Consider the following 17459-nt stretch of genomic DNA (forward strand, 5'->3'; position numbering starts at 1 on the left):
TGGCACACTTGGTTAGAGGACTCAACAACTAACAGTAGGAAGCTTCTGCAGCCTTACTCCCTCCAGCCTAAGCCCCCTGAGCTGGCTTCACACATTGTGTGTGCCCTGTTGCTAATTCGAGAGCACTCCTCTCCATTAAAGGTATTCAGTGCACAAAGCGGAAGGTGTTTTTGTTTCTGTAGCTGCCTCTTGTCTTTAGAGAGAGAAGATGTTCTTCCATCTGTAATACTTAAAAAGATTTGCTTTAAGTCTAGCAGATTTCTCGAGTGTTTGCTGTAAACTCTTACTGGATTGAGCTGGATTGACCTCATTTAGCTGCTTGCTGGGTCTTGGCGGGGGAGTATCTAGCACAAATCAGTATGCCTTGGTTGAAACTGCTATCTCATGATAATTCCACTGGGGAAGTCAGAAACCTGCATGCTTGGCTTTTTCTCAGGGACTGGTTTGGTTTTAGGGACTACAGACTGCCGCGTACCCAACATAATGGGATGTGCTGTGAAGCACCGAAGGAGCTAACTCATAAATGGAGCCTCCTGCTGTACTTGTTTTTGGCTTTCCTTCCTTGCCAGCTGCATGAGCCTTCCATACCCTGGCTTCACTGTGTGTACATCTAATGAGCCATGTGTGGAAGCTGCAGGTCTTAGAAGGGGCAGTTCGCTGAGTGCAGCTCTGACACAAAGTCTGGAGCCCTCCCTGTCATTCTGCTCCCTTGATGCTTCTCTGGACCTCCTTGCCCAGAGGTTTCTTCACTTGGGACTCATTTTCCTTGATAATCAAATGTTTATCGGTCTATTATTTTTTGATGATGCCCAGATCGTGTGCCTGAGGTCTTGCCCTTGGATTTGTGTGATCCAGTGTAGCTGACCAAAACCAATCACTCAAATTTTTATCGTGGACACATCATGTTGGATGAGACTGGTCATGTTTGGCTAAAAGCGTTTCGACTTAAATAATTTCGAAATTCCCATTCTTGTCATCGGGGTGGTGAATGATTAAAACTTGGCAGCTAGGCATAAGAATCCCAGGGACAATATTAAACAATGTGTAGATTCCTGAGCCCAGTGGAGATCTACTGGATTAGAATTTGTCAGCCTGGAGCCACAGGATGTTTTTAACAAGTTGCTGGTACTTCTGTTGCAGTCTGTTCGTGAACATATTATTTAGACATCACTGGGGTCTGGTACAACCCCAAAACTTTTGCTTGCGTCACCCCTCAGAAATTAGCTATTCTCCTTGGATTCGTTTGAATGTGAAAGCTTCTTAAGCATGGATCTTCTGATCTCTCTTTACTGTTTCCATTGTAAACCTTGGGAGCCTGACTTAAATATTTGAGTTATTTTTAGAGTTAAAATATTAAATATTTTCATGGTTATGAGATCCCTTATGAATCTCTTCATTTTTCCTGATATTTGACACCAGATGATTTTAATACCTGGCGTATCAAACTAATAGTTGTGAAGGATTCCATGTACAGTTCTAAGTTAAGGATAAAATGCTGTATTCTTGTTTTATCCTTTTAGGTCACTGGGAAATAAAACCAGGCATTGATGAACATGAGTAGACATTTATGTAGAGACAAAGTCTGTGAGTGGAGACAGTCTTCCAACACAGTGCCAAGTTCCTGTCCCTGTGTCTGCCCAAGCCACAGCTGCCATCAGGATTGGCTAAGTCATCTGGAGGGCCTAGTGCAAAATGAAAATGAGGGGCCACTTGTCCAAAATGTGAGAATTTCAGGATGGTGTCATCAGATCATTAAATCTGGGCCCTTCCAAACATGCATTCTTGTGCAAAGCCAGTCCCTGGAATTGGTCTCAAATTATTTAGTTCTGAAAATGAATATTTCCTCTTTTTTATCTCTTTATAAGATGTCGTCAAAAGAACATTCACACAATAATGAGAAAAGAGTTATGAATTATTGTAGAGATTTTTGAGGTAGGTAGCTGAGTTTTAGTGTTTCTGTCTTTTTTTTTTTTTTGAACCAGTGTTAAATTTGTTTCTACAGGAGGTATCTCTTCTTTACTACCACCTCAGAAGGAGCTTCCACTGGGACCTTTTAAAAAACACCAGCCTCATAATCTGAGATTGCAAACGAGTTGAAGCAGTGCAGTGTCGGCTATTGTTTAGACATTTCCATTATCTGAAGTTGAAGGTTTTTGTGGGTGGTCCCTCTCTGTTCGGTGTCACTCTCAACAAACGTGTGGAAAGAAGAAATAACCACAGATGCAGCCAAGCTTCAATCAGCTCTGCCTTAATTGGCGAGTCTGTTGCATTTGTAGCACAGGCAAAATCAATTAGGGAGCTGGGCTAGGAGACAGCGCTGGCCCTGCCATCCCCCCTGGCGGAGAGTCTGGGTTGTTGGCTCCACCAGGAGGAATAGGTGCTATCGCTGGCTTTATTGTAAACGAGGCTCCAGGACTGCTTAGTTCACCCAACCAACTGCTTTCAGTTCTTTTATTTTCCAAGAATTCCTCCTGCCCTCCAGGCTTGCTCTGCCTCATCTCTCCACTCTTCTTTTCTTTCAAGGGCCTGCCCCTCTGAGGTGTCATTGTGTGGGTCTTTCTGGCTCCCTTCAAGCAGGGGTTATCTCTTCTTCCATTGTCCCCAGCGCTCCAGGCCCAGAGTCAGGCACCCAGTGGCCACCTGACAGTGTGTCTTGTCAGTCATGTGGAGCAACCTGGTATTTCTGCAGGTTGAAAGGGGGCTAAGATCCCAAAATTTGAAATTCTTCTACAAATATGGACATATTAGGAAGAGGGGATTCATTTACAGCAGTAAGTGTTTGCCTGTCTAATGATGCTTTCATTTTTAACATATCTTTTTATACCAAATAATAAAGAATATGGATAAGCAAAAGGAAGAAAATTTTTAAAGTTGCATGTAATCTTAACAAAAAGAACCAACTGTACTGCTGTATTTATCCTGAAGCCCCTTATATCAGATAATTGTGCTTAAAAAAAAAGTAGATTGTTACTTCTTTAAATGTCCTTTAAAATTATTACAAGTTGTGATAACCCTTCTAGTCCCTGAATATTCTTCTAAAATATTTCAGATGACTACAAAACATTTCAACCTCTTTATTGTTGAAAATACAGTTTGGTTTCCCTTTTTTCCCCTGTTTGTATAAACAGTACAGTGATGAGCATCTGTATAAATATTTGAGTATTTGCTTAATTCCCTATAATAAATTCATAGAATTGAAATTGGGTCAAATCATATTTAAGTGTTGCATGAATGTAAGGCCTTTTGTATATTTTAGTTTGTCCATTGATTCAACAAGTATTTGAGTGTTTGCCTTGGGTTAGCTAGGTACCATAAAGGTGTTGGGGCCATAACGTGAACGAGACAGATGAAATGAGACATCTCCTTTCTCTCGTGGAGATGCCGACTATAAATATACATCTCTTTGTAGCCAGAGTTTTCAGAGCTTGGCACTGTGTTTGGAATGAACTGAAGTTGCAACTTGTATCTGTTCTCATGTAGTGGAGCTGATGAAAGCCTCCTTCCTCCAAGAAGCTAACTTGAGTCAAATCAAGGTTTTTATAAAGTTTATGAAGGATGGACTTGGACCTTCAGAAATACCAGAAAGATGTGAAGGGTGAAACCTGCCTGTTTACACACATGGCATCTTGCCAGGAGAGACACAAAGCAGGCACTTGTGTATGAGTAGCATTTGGACTGTGACTTTGATCAGTCGCTAGAAGGTTCTCAGAGCTGGCTCCCTAAGGAGCCTCACAAGGAGGAGGATGAACTGATAAGATAAGCAGGGAGTCCTCCTGAACCCTGCCTTGTCCCACTGTGCAAAGCTTCTGTGGAGGCACCAGTTCCACTTCAGATATTTCCACGTCACAGAGAATCACCAGTTCTGGGCTCATCCGCATCATCTTAACATGGGACAGTAAGTGCTTCTGCCATTGAAATGAGGATATAGTGCAGCCGGCTTCCTAGTATGAGTTAGTACTCATTGTTCACATCCAGGAGATCTATCTGGTCTCCAGTTTGGCACTAGCATTAAACATCTGCTACCTTCAGACACTGCAGTTTGTAATATACAACATTAAGGACAAACAGGGACTGACTCAGACACAGTTCTATCAGGTCTGTACTTTTCCCACCAAATTGCAAACATCTGGACCTACTTCTTCAATACCAGCTTTCTTGGGTTATTGTGTCTTCACGTTTGAGAAACACCGACCCACAGTCTGCCTTCCCCACCAAATCTAACCACAGTCTGATTCACTTTGAGATAGCGGTGTCATAAGAAGTGTACACAGTGCTTCTCTCTGCAGCATGTAGAAAGGAGACACATGTAGTGAAGAGATAGAAAACACAGGGGAGCTTTCCCCAGGGGGAGAAAAATCACAATGTGCCCCTAACAAATTATAGAAAAAGGTTTCTAGAAAATAGGTAGTCCACGGGGGTCATTTGAGGCCTAGCAGAGAGAGCATTCCCAAGACAAGGCAAGGTGATACTGATGGCCGCAGTGTTTATTAGATTCTTTCTGTATACTGGCCTTGGCTTGATCACTCATGCCACAGATCCATGATATATGTGCCCAAAAGATGGCGTAAAATTCAGCCAAGGAATTTCTCAGACTTCACTGGAACATGAGAGAATTATCCCAGAGATGAGGGTGAAGGAGGGTTTGTTGCCAGGAGAAATTATGTCATGATGAAGAGGCCATATTTATATGAAATCATATTGTGGCCTAGTATCAGGTATGGAGGCCATCTGGGTCTCTGGCAAATGGGCTTCTGTGGTTTGGGTTTGGAGCTCAGTAGTAATGGGACCATTGAGATGTGTAAAGGCATGTTTGGAAATTCCTGTGAGGAGTTAGACATCAGGATGAGGCAGTCATGATCACTGGGACACTGCTTCTTTGTTCAGGCTGATTTCATGTTGTTGTGAGCAGTATCACTATTTTAGGAGGAGGTGAGTGGTACCGTGTCTCATTGCTGATAGTGCTGAAGATTGGAGAGCTTCCACAGGGCACTCTTACCTTCAGCTCCTTAATTTTAGTCTGTCATCTGATGACCACAGTACAAAACAGCCGAACATAGCCAGGCACGTTTGAGGAACACCTGCTCTGTAGCTGTCCATCAGAATTTTGCCCTCCATGGGCACTGCCAGATGCCAGGTGTGACCCAGGCGGCAAGGACCAGGGGCCTGCACACTTCCCATGTCTTCTTTGCTCACATGCATAATCTTGTTCCATTGGATCTCATTAAAGAAAAATAGGTTCCACAGTAAGATTGTTAAGAATTTCCAGGCAGTGACAGCATATGATTAAACCAAGCACAGGCCCTTTGAACATAGGGCCCTGCGTGGCTGCATTTGTCTTGTGTCCCTGAAACCAGGCCTGTGTGAGGTCCCCGGGGCTCTGTATGCTGCACGTCAGGGAGTTGAGAGCTGCACCCTGTGCACTGGAAGGGCTGTTTGAATATGGATTTATATATGGGGCTCTGCACTTTGAGACCCACCTTGCTCTTACTTTGCTCTGCCATCCTGGACAAATATTTCACCATTCGAAGACTCCATTTGCCTGTGTGTTAAATAGGAATCTAGTAGTACCTTTTAGGGGTGATGGCAACCCACTCCAGTGTTCTTGCCTGGAGAATCCCAGAGACGGCGGAGCCTGGTGGGCTGCCGTCTGTGGGGTCGCACAGAGTCGGACACGACTGAAGTGACTTAGCAGCAGCAGCAGCAGGAAGATGGAGTGAGGTTATGGATGAAAAGTACCCAGTGCCCAGCATACAGTTATCCAGCCAGCATTGGCTGCCTTTGGAGGAACTGGGTGAGGCAGTTTCTGAAAGCCTTCCCATGGCTGCAGCATCCCTTGTCCATATGTAATGGGCACAAAATACGGGTCTGCTGAACTCTAGTGACCCGGATGGGCATCACTGATAGGTAGCTGTTAGCCTTTCCTCCAAGTAACCCCAGCCAGAACCACCGACTCTCATCAACTCTGTGGATGGAGGATTGTTTTGTCTCCTGATGTCCACTTTTTATATTAATCCCTTGCTTTTAATTGGGAGGACTCAGACATTCATTATAATTACATAGGAAAAAACATGATTGCTGTTATCCCAGAGTTATCAGGATTGACTCAACTAAATCAAATGCTGGTGGAGAGAGAGGGTTGTGTCGCCAGGACCTTCCGCTGGCCTGGATGTTGTGACTGTTTCACAGAGATAAGCGGCCTCTCTGTGCCTGCTGGCATCCGGGCGTAGGCAGCCGCAGCGCTCGTGCTGGTTCATCTCCCCAGGCGTTAAGCTGCACTAATTGCTTTGGAAGGGAGGCCTTCTCCCAGACAGCAGCATATGCTGCACGAGCCCCTGAAGCAAAGATAAAAAACCACCCTCCTCCTCCTTTATTGAAGTTTAATAATAAAATGGAACTGTCACCATTCCCAATAAATTGTTTATTTTAATTTAGAAAAATAATGGAAACTGGCCACCTCCTGGCACACAGTTGTTGAGGACCGATTTCCTGGCTCAGCTAATTTTGAGCCAAATACCGTCCTTGGTAGCTTGCTCTAGAAGACACTCAGGCCTCGGTGTCAGTAAAATCAACCACATGTCTCTCCACTTAATAAAACCTAGCCTTTTAAGGTGAAACGAGTCATTTTTCAAGATGGATTAAATTGTAAAGTTGCATACCAGGAAGTTGGCATAGGTGTTTGAGGCATAAAGTATTGTAGGATTTTTTTCAAGTATTTCTTTTAGCAAATATGAAATTAAAATATGCTCACATGTTTCTGTCATCATGGTTCTTTCATGTGTCTTCTCTTTTCCTGTAATAATAGTGAGAAGTCAGCTTGATGCCTTTTGAATTAAGTCAGAAAAGAAGGCATTGATGAAGGAGGTATCTTACTAAGGCTTATAGAGGGAGGGTGAGTGGCAGAGTGGAAATTGGACTTCAAGCCACCTGACTCCTGCCTACTGCTCTAAGGCACAGATGCTCTCACTTTTTAACCAAATAAACAGAAGCTTTCTCATCCCCGTTTCATAGGTAGCAAAACTGAGGCCTGAGAACCAAAGCTACTTGTCTTGGGATATCAGAGCTTGTAAGTGGTCTAACCAAAACTAGGGCTCCGTCTCTTGGATCCTAGTTCAGTTTTATTCTTCCGGAGTCCATGGGGTCTGTATACTGGTTGCTAACATACAAGTATATATATAGTATGTTTGCATTAAATATAAACATTTTTGATCTTACTAAGCAGCCGTACCTGAGAATAGATTTAAAAAAATCTGTTCAGGAGGCTGCAGGGCATTCAGCCAGGACCCTTCATTCCCCTTCCTTCATTTCGGACACTACCCTTGGAATACACACAACGAGAGATCATCTTCAAATTAGTCCAGGCCGTGGGGAGGGACAGCCATGGATGCTCCATCCGTGTGCACTAGGAGTGTGCTGTGTATGAAGTGCCAGGCTCTGTCCAGCATGGGCACTCAGACAGTGTGTAAATCAGGCGGTGAAATGACAGTGATTAAGAAGAGGAAGAGGGGGCGTAGAGGAGATGAGAAAGGTCATCGTAATGCAGGGAGGTCTTTGGGGATATATTGCCTCAGTCAGGGTCATGGGATGGGCATGGTCATCATGGTCCTTTGAACTGAGTGGCCCAAATACAGCTAAATCTAGTCAGGCAAAGAATCGAATCTGTTGGCTCACTTACCCGAGAAAAGTAAGAATGTCCGGATCCAGGGGCTCAAGTCACGCTGTTGTGACTCTGTCTTGCCCCCTTGCATTGTGGGCTCTGTTCTCCTTGGCTGTTACCTTTATTCAGATGAGCTCTTCCTGTGCAGTGGCTTCATGGCTGCTGGCAGCACCAGCCTGCCTCCCTGACTTTTCGGTAGTCTCAGTGGAGAGAGAATCTTCTTTATCATGTTTCAGTAGAAGCCCAACTGTCACTGATGGGATAGAATTCACAGATTGAACAAGGCTGATCAGGGGGCACAAGCCTTGATTGGGGAAGGAGAGAGATATTAGCACTGTTCAATTCATATAAATTATGGGGTGTTAGGGAAGAGGGAAAATCAGCAGAAGGGAAAAGGATGCTGGACAGGAGAAATCATACATACCCGCTGGCCTTAGAGTTTCCTCTGACCCACCATCAGGCGATGGCTTGGTAAGGAGGAAGGGCTAGTCTAGCTCTTGTGTCTCCAGGTTAGTATTGTCCAACACAACTTTAGGCAATGATGGAGATATTGTTTAATCTTCACAGTCCAGTCCAGTGACCACTAGGCACATGGGGCTGTCGAGAACTTGAAATGTGGCTTGTGTGATCAAGGAACTGAGTTTTTAATTTTAGGTAATTTTAATGAAATTTAATATTAATAGCTGCATGGAGCTCATGACTGCTGTAAAGGGCGGAGCAGCTCTTAGTGGAGGCCGCATCACAGGAGACAGCTCCCTGGAAGACAGGGCCCCCGTCCCCACTTTGGAGAAGGGTTGGACTGAGAGTTAAATGCGGAGGCTGGTTGACCAGGATGATGAAGCTGAGTTGTTTAGGTTGTGGAGTAGGAGGAAACGGGGTTTGAATGTGAAAGAGAGGACCGGGAGGAAAAAACAAAGAGAGAATCCTTCATCCGTGACATCATTTAGAAACCTTTAATGTGAAGAAATACTTTTTCTACTTCATGTATGAGCTCAGTTTCTATCAGGAAGAAACAAAATCACCATTGACCTTGTTATAATAGCAAATTGAGGGGAATTCCATGACATGTTATTGCATTTTGCTCTTAAGTGTCCAACAATAAAAGCAGCCATTGCCTAAAACATCATTCTGCACATGACATGCGGCTCCACATGGATGAAAAGAAAAATGGCTATGTTATAAAAAAAAGTCCTGTGTAAACTTGTGTGACTGAGAACAACTAAATGCAGCTGACAGAAATGACATCAGATGAATAGAACTGACTTGTCGAGGCAGAGTCCAGCCACTATGATGTGAGCTTGGCTCTGGTTAAAGAACACACTCTCCACAGTCTGTGTGATTGGCCGGCATCCTGCTTTGGGTCCTATAAGATGTGTGGGGTCCACCTTGGGGTGACACTTAGCAAACCTAAGTCTTCTTGGTGGTCACCACTCACTCACAAGTCAGGTTTCCAAGCGTGGAGTTTCTTGGAGAAGGCAGACTGATTTGCTCTGACTACTTGCCTACCCACAGTGGGACCCATGAGCTTCCTAGGTTCAGTCAACTTGTATCCACTGAGCGCTCATAGAGGCTATGCCATGAGTTTGGCATCCTGCTGCCAAGTCAAGAGCAGCAAGAATAGAGAAGCAGGAAACTAGGTTCCTGGCTGTGTAGTTTGCCTACTTCCCTGACCCTCAGCATGCCGCTTAGTAATCACTTGTAGACTCAGTTGAGTGCAGAAACTAAGAGCAGGCATTCTGGAGAATGCAGGTCTAAGTCAAGTTCATAGCCAGTGCCTGGCATTCAGGTTACCCCCGCTCCCACCACACACACACACACAATAAACAGCAGTGGGTGTGTGGTGGAAAGGAGAGAATTAGAGCAGCTAAAACTGGCCTGGATAGGACCTGGGCCAGGCAGCTTGGAGGTATGTGAATTTAGGTGCAATACTGGACCTCAGTCTTCCTCTTTGCAGAGTGGAATGATGGAACTTCACAGGGTTGTTATGTGGACACAGTTGACTGGTTTTTGTTCAGAACCTAACATCGAGCAGGCTTCCAGAACCTAGGCTGCTCTGGTGAGCGTCAGAGTGTGGTTGCTGTGACGGAGGGGTGGCCTAGGGGAAAGGTCTTGTGGGTGGTACGCGTATCTCCAGGGTGATTTACCAGCTTCACATCCAGCCTGGATTCATGTTCGGCTTGGATGTCATTAAAGCTGATTGCCCTAAGGATCCCACTCAAGCTTTCCAGTCCAGTTTGCCAACAAATCTGCAGCCCATCCTGATGGCCAGAAGCTCCAGGCAGAACAGCATCTTAGAACTATAAGTCATACCCTAGCATCAGTGTCTGAGATTCTTTGATCACTTTCAGAGTCCCAAGGCAGACACATTACGAGGGGGAGTCACCATGTGGTTTCTGATGGCACACTTGGAGTACGTTTGGGTCGCAGGCACAGCAGGAGAAATGAAACCACGCCTAGGCCAGGAAGTCACATGCACGCCTTTTCCCTAACCCACCCCTCTTGTCCCTCTCCGCCTACTGTCTTTAGTGACTTCTCCAGCTATTTCCCCAGCAGACAAGGATTGGATGCCTTTGGGAACAGAATAATTCATTTCAGTAGAAAACAAATGGTTTTGGATTGGGTCAGTTGGAAAGTGTTGCCAAGGGCTGTGCCGCCGTGAGCATGGGTTTTGGACCAGTGACCATCATGTGCATTCCCGTGTACCTGGGCCTGGGCCTGGACCCGCTCCTGTCTCTTTTTGGAAAGCAGAGATGTTTGAGTTTCACAGTCAGTTTCTTTGTCCCCTTTGTTTTCCAGCTGATGCGGGGCTTCTGTGGAACTGACATAGTGGAGAGGCCTGGGGCTGCTCCTGAAGAGCCTCCTTCCCATCTGCCAGTTCCTCGAAGCCTCTGCATTTGTTGCCTGGATCTACCTCCCATAGGCATGGGTCTCATGTTGTGATCCACTCTTTAGCCTCACTCTTTGGCTCTTTGGGGGCTTCCCTTGTGGCTCAGCTGGTAAAGAATCTGCCTGCAATGCGGGAGACCTGGGTTTGATCCCTGGGTTGGGAAGATCCCCTGGAGGAGGGAACGGCTACCCACTCCAGTATTCTGGCCAGGAGAATTCCATGGGGTCTCAAAGAGTCGGACACAACCGAGCGATGTTCACGTTCACTTTTGGCTCTTTGGAGGTGGCTTTTGAGCACCAATTATATATATCAGAAATGTGGCAAATGTGGAAAACAAAAGACCATCAGATGTGCCCTGTCTTAGAAACATCACAGTCTTGAGTGGGGACAGAATCTAATCAGTTGATTACACACCTGGAGTGCTAAGTGCATGGTGGGTCTGAGCCTGGTATGGCAGCCTGGGCTTGCAAAGAAGCACTCCATGCTCTCAGGGGTGGGTGTTCTGGGAAGGCTTCCTAGGGCAAGAAAGGGTCTAAATGGACACGCCCTGAGTAGGTAAGAGAGAAGTAGATAAGGGGAAGGCAGAAGATGGATGGAAAGTGTGCTCCCAGTGGAGGGGGAGCATGTATGGAGTGTTAAAAAATGATTGAGTGGAAAAATAGGGGAAGGGAGGGGTAGGTGGAGCTCACAGCAGTCCCTGGAAGAGTGGAGAGTCACAGGAGGTGAAACTGGAGAGGGAGGCAGAAATTTTCAACAAATTATAAACTTTTCACCAAAATCTTAACTTTCTTTCCCCTAAAATGTAGTCAAAGCTTAAAAAAATACATGTGGAAGGTAAATTTTATATTAAGTTCTTATGTTTTGAATTGGGAAGGCAAAAACTAAGTTATGGCCACTGGGGCCTGAGAATCATGGGTTTTGCTTGTTGATTCAGGGTTGGTATTTCATATAACAGGACAGATGCTAATGGATTTTTTTGCTTTGTTGTTTCAGCACTTCAGGGAGCATCTGGACAAACTTTTTGCCAAAGGAATCGGAATGCTGGATATAGCTCTGAATGAAGCCTTCAACATTCTCAGTGATGTAAGCTCCTGTTTGATTTGCCTCCCACTCCTCTAAGAGAATAGATGGGATTTTCGTGGGCCAGCAGTATTGTTAGCCAGGCATGGGATAAGAGGGTAAGGCTGGGGAACCAGGTCCAGTTTGGGAGGCCATCCCAGCCCCCTGCTGGGCAGAGTCTGATCAGGGGACTCACCTGCCGCTGTCATTGACTCTGGGGCCATCAGTGTCTCAATACTAGAGCACCATCTACCACAGATTTCTTTCCATCTGAGAAACTCTCAATTTCTTCATGGAGTGGATTCCTTATCCTGCCTGTGGTAGTGTTCAGAGGAAGAAGGGCTTCTCTGTGTGCTCTGTTTGGGGAGTGTTACAGGCACTACCTATCCCAACCTTCCTCTTGTCCCCCTGGAGTTGCACAATGTGCAGTGCACACTGGAGGCTTCAGTAAGTACCGCAAAAACAAACCCCACTGTACCTGCTGTTTCTCCTGCTTTGCTGAACAGAGAGTTTCAAATATTAATAGCACCTGTTTAACATTCTGTGAAATATGTTGTGGAATTTGGGGCTGGAGATTCTGCCCCTTGAATGCAATTGTGTTAAGCTAAAACGTCATGCGACTTCTGTGTTCTTTTTACTCTGGGAGGGCAGTAGGAAAATAAATGACTATCTTTATTAATGCAGATTCTCTGTTATTTATTTAACTACTATAGGTTGCATGCTTTTAAAATGTCAGGTACTGGGAATAGTACACCAGTGAACAGAATAGACTAAGTATTGCCTTAATGGCCCTAACATCCTAGTGAAAAAGTCTGCAAATTATGTCCCAAGAGAAAAATCAGCCTCCATCTTGTTTTTGTAAATAATGCCTTACTGGAGCACAGCCATGCCCACCTGACTACATATAGTCTATGGCTGTTCTTGGACTACAGTGGCCGAGTTGATTATTTTCAATAGATACCATATGGCCTGTAAAAACTAAAACAGTTACTGTATGGCCCTTTGCAGAAGAAATTTGCTGATCCAAGTTCTAATGATGGGAGATATATGAAATGAGTAGTCTTATGGAGAACAGTAATTCTACTGTTCCAAAATGATAAGGGCTTGTTCCTTTATACAATGAGGTCAAGAGTTCTCTGGCTAGGGGAAGAGCTCTCTGGTTAGGTGATGTTGGAGTGCAGACCTTAAGGAAGTGAAGGAGCAGCTATATGGTATCTTGAGGAACAAATTTTCAACAAGAGGAACAGCAAATGCAGAGGCCCTGAGGGAGGGCATATTTATGGTACAACAAGGAAACCAGCATGACAAGAGCAAGTAGGAAAGAAACAGTGTGTTAGGAAATGAGGTCGCAGAGGCAGCAGCTTCATGTGGAGCCTAAGAGACACCGTGAGGACTTTGGCTTTTCCTCTGTGTGGGATGGAAAGTCATGGAGTCTGAGCAGAGCATGACAGAGTCCAACTTGGATTTCAATAGCGTCCGCTGGCTGCTTATTGATAAACAAAGACAATAGCGGGAAGGCCATTATCTGAGTGACATACAATGGTGGCTTTGGACCAAAGAGGTAGTGATTTTGATGTTAAGAAACAGAAAAATAGAAGCTACTCTAATTTTTCAAACAGCAGGAGTTGAACTCAGGAAGTTGGTTGCATAGGGGATAGAAAAGCTGAGAAATCAAACAGAGAGTGAACCAATCCATGGATTAACACCAGCAGGAGGCAGCTCCCCTCTGGGTCAGGAAGGGCCACAGGAGGGAGGGCTGCCATCAGAGCCTCATCACTGTGGCTGACCAGAGCAGAACAAAATCATTGAGGGGGCTGCCCAGCAGGAGCTGGAATGCTAGGGAAGGGCCTGTCCTTCCTGGAAGCTAGTGCCTTGGAGGCGATGCTGCCATTGCTGAAAAATGCTCAGGCCCCCAAAGCAGAGAGAAAAGGAGAAATGGCTTAGAAATACCTTGGCCTTTCCCTTGAGTCCTTCAGTATTCACCTGAATACAAAAATTGTCAAAACTATTGCCCAGTCTGGGAAATGTGATTTTCAGGAAAAAAAAAAAATGGAGTGGAGCTGAGAGCAAGCAAACCCTGAATGGGGTGACAGCTATGTTGAAGGTCCACAAGAGCTAGAATAGCAACTGGATGTTCAAAGGCTTCTCCTCCAGGTAGCTCTGCAGGCCACTAGCCATCAGTTTCTAGGTGAGCATTCACCTAGCATTGTGTGGCTTGTTTTGGTGGTCAGTTATGTCTGACTCCATAACTTGAGTTTCTACCACTAAGCTATAGTGTCTCTCAAGCCAAGGATAGGTCCTAATTCTATACTTTTTTTTTTTTTTTTAACCAATAATGTCAGCGGGCACATAGAAGGCTATTTACATCTCAGTCCTGAGCCAGTATCGTGTATCAGTGCAGAGGAGAGGAAAATAAGGAGGGAGGGTGTCATTTCAGCTTCCATCATGCAAACCAGAGGCCCTTCCTACTCCCCTGGCTACAGATAATTAGCATTTATGGACAACTCAGTGTTTGGGACAGCACATACCTATTAACAATGTATTAATAATTAATAAACATGACTGATCAGAGCCAAGGACCAAGCTACATCTTTAAATTCTGCTTTGAACCTTGGGTAACTTTTGACATAGCTCAGATGGTAAAGAATCTGCCTGCAATGCAGGAGACCTGAGTTCATTCCCTGGCTAGGGAAGATCCCTTAGAGAAAAAATGGCTACTGACTTCAATATTCTTTCCTGGAGAATTCCATGGAGAGAGGAGCCTGGCAGGCTACAGTTCATGGGATTGCAAAGCGTCAGACACAGCTGAGTGACTAACTCTTTGAACCCTGAATAGGCACCTTCCTAGGGCTTGGAGATGCTGATCTCCACAGCTTAGCAGGCTTTTTCTAGACGGTGATATTGAAAGGATTTGCCACATTTGGGAAACTGGCTTTCTTTATTTCAAAAACCTGGTGTCTAGTGCAGAGGGAGGCTACTCTGAGATGGGAGGAGGGAGTCCCTTGCTTGGAAATGTACCTTGCAGATTTCTGTTTTCCTGCTATTTGACAGAGGTGGTGAAGGAGTTAAGAGTTAGGAGATGTTTCTTGTGTTGAAGTTTGTGGCTTCTGGAGTCAGGCAGGTTGGGCTGAGAATCCTGACCCACTGAGAGCTTGCTATGTGACCATGAAAGAATTCTGCTTGGTTTTACCTTTATTTTCCTCATCTTTAAAATGAGGCTAGGAATAGACCCAACACTGGTCACTTAATTTGTGAAGCCCAGTGCAAAAATGACAATGCAGGTGCTTGTTCAAAAGTCAATAACAATTTTAGGAGAGTGATCCTAGAGTGTTCAACCAAGTGTGGGGTCCTGTATAGCTATGTACATCCCATGTCATGAAGCCGGCCCTGCTGGATGGGGGTTGAGGATTCAGCATGAGGCAGTGGCGCCCAGCTCCCTCTCATTCGTGCTGGGTTGGGTGCGAAGTGCCGTCACCGTGACCGCAGAGACATTCAGTTCAGTTCAGTCGCTCAGTCGTGTCCGACTCTCTGCGACCCCATGAATCACAGCACGCCAGGCCTCCCTGTCCATCACCAACTCCCGGAGTTCACTCAAACTCATGTCCATCGAGTCGGTGATGCCATCCAGCCATCTCATTCTCTGTCGTCCCCTTCTCCTCCCGCCCCCAACCTTTCCCAGCATCAGAGTCTTTTCCAGTGAGTCAACTCGTCGCATGAGGTGGCAAAAGTATTGCAGTTTCAGCTTCAGCATCAGTCCTTCCAATGAACACCCAGGACTGATTTCCTTTAGGATGGACTGGTTGGATCTCCTTGCAGTCCAAGGGACTCTCAAGAGTCTGCTCCAACACCACAGTTCAAAAGCATCAATTCTTCGGCGATCAGCTTTCTTCACAGTCCAACTCTCACATCCATACGTGACCACTGGAAAAACCTTAGCCTTGACTAGACCGACCTTGTTTGGCAAAGTAATGTCTCTGCTTTTTAATATACTATCTATGTTGGTCATAACTTTCCTTCCAAGGAGTAAGCATCTTTTAATTTCATGGCTGCAATCAGCATCCGCAGTGATTTTGGAACCCCAAAAAATAAGGTCTGACACTGTTTCCACTGCTTCCCCATCTATTTCCCATGAAGTGATGGGACCAGATGCCATGATCTTCATTTTCTGAATGTTGAGCTTCAAGCCAACTTTTTCACTCTTTTTTTTTTAATTTTAATTTATTTATTTTAATTGGAGGCTAATTAATTTACATTATTGTATTGGTTTTGCCATACATTGACATGAATCTGCCCCGGGTGTACATATGTTCCCCATCTTGAACCCCCCTCCCGCCTTCCTCCCCATCCCAGCCCTCTGGTTCATCCCAGTACACCAGCCCCGAGCATCCTGTATCATGCATCGAACTTGGACTGGCGATTTGTTTCACATATGATAATATACATGTTTCAATGCCATTCTCCCAAATCATCCCACCCTCGCCCTCTCCCACAGAGTCCAAAAGACTGTTCTATACATCTGTGTCTCTTTTGCTGTCTCATATACAGGGTTATCATTATATCTTTCTAAATTCCATATATATGCGTTAGTATACTGTATTGGTGTTTTTCTTTCTGGCTTACTTCGCTCTGTATAATAGGCTCCAGTTTCATTCACCTCATTAGAACTGATTCAAATGTATCCTTTTTAATTGCTGAGTAATACTCCATTGTGTAAATGTACCAAAGCTTTCTTATCCATTCGTCTGCAGATGGACATCTAGGTCGCTTCCATGTCCTGGCTATTATAAACAGTGCTGCGATGAACATGGGAGTACATGTGTCTCTTTCAGTTCTGGTTTCCTCGGTGTGTATGCCCAGGAGTGCGATTGCTGGGTCGTATGGCAGTTCTATTTCCAGTTTTTTAAGGAATCTTCACACTCTTGTCCATACTGGTTGTATTAGTTTGCATTCCCACCAACAGTGTAAGAGGGTTCCCTTTTCTCCACACCCTCTCCAGCATTTATTGCTTGTAGACATTTGGATAGCAGCCATTCTGACTGGCGTTTCACTCTCCTCTTTCACTTTCATCAAGAGGCTTTTTAGTTCCTCTTCACTTTCTGCCATAAAGGTGGTGTCATCTACATATCTGAGGTGACTGATATTTCTCCTGGCAATCTTGATTCCAGCCTGTGCTTCTTCCAGCCCAGCGTTCCTCATGATGTACTCTGCATATAAGTTAAATAAGCAGGGTGACAATATACAGCCTTGACGCACTCCTTTTCCTATTTGGAACCAGTCTGTTGTTCCATGTCCAATTCTAACTGTTGCTTCCTGACCTGCATACAGGTTTCTCAAGAGGCAGGTCAGGTGGTCTGGTATTCCCATCTCTTTCAGAATTTTCCACAGTTTATTGTAATCCACACAGTCAAAGGCTTTGGCATAGTCAATAAAGCAGAAATAGATGTTTTTCTGGAACTCTCGTGCTTTTTTGATGATCCAGCGGATGTTGGCAATTTGACCTCTGGTTCCTCTGCCTTTTCTAAAACCAGCTTGAACATCTGGAAGTTCACTGTTCACGTATTGCTGAAGCCTGGCTTGGAGAATTTTGAGCATGACTTTACTAGCGTGTGAGATCAGTGCAATTGTGCGGTAGTTTGTGTATTCTTTGGGATTGCCTTTCTTTGTGATTGGAATGAAAACTGACCTTTTCCAGTCCTGTGGCCACTGCTGAGTTTTCCCTATTTGCTGGCATATTGCATGCAGCACTTTCACAGCATCATCTTTCAGGATTTGAAATAGCTCAACTGGAATTCCATCACCTCCACTAACTTTGTTTGTAGTGATGCTTTCTAAGGCCCACTTGACTTCACATTCCAAGAT

General features: G+C 44.9%; 1 protein-coding gene across 1 annotated transcript in view; it reads left to right on the forward strand.

Annotated features, from left to right (window-relative positions):
* The window catches only part of CACNA2D3 (calcium voltage-gated channel auxiliary subunit alpha2delta 3), a 902079-nt gene that overhangs the window by 486077 nt on the left and 398543 nt on the right, over positions 1-17459 (forward strand). The window contains exon 10 of the mRNA XM_055414097.2: positions 11535-11624. Within this exon, the coding sequence (XP_055270072.2) occupies positions 11535-11624 (90 nt within the window). The remainder of the gene's footprint in view (positions 1-11534; positions 11625-17459) is intronic.

This window comes from Moschus berezovskii, chromosome 24 (assembly GCF_049115385.1).
Source record: "Moschus berezovskii isolate FMDL1 chromosome 24, NW_MosBer_1.0, whole genome shotgun sequence".
Classification (NCBI taxonomy): Eukaryota; Metazoa; Chordata; class Mammalia; order Artiodactyla; family Moschidae; genus Moschus; species Moschus berezovskii.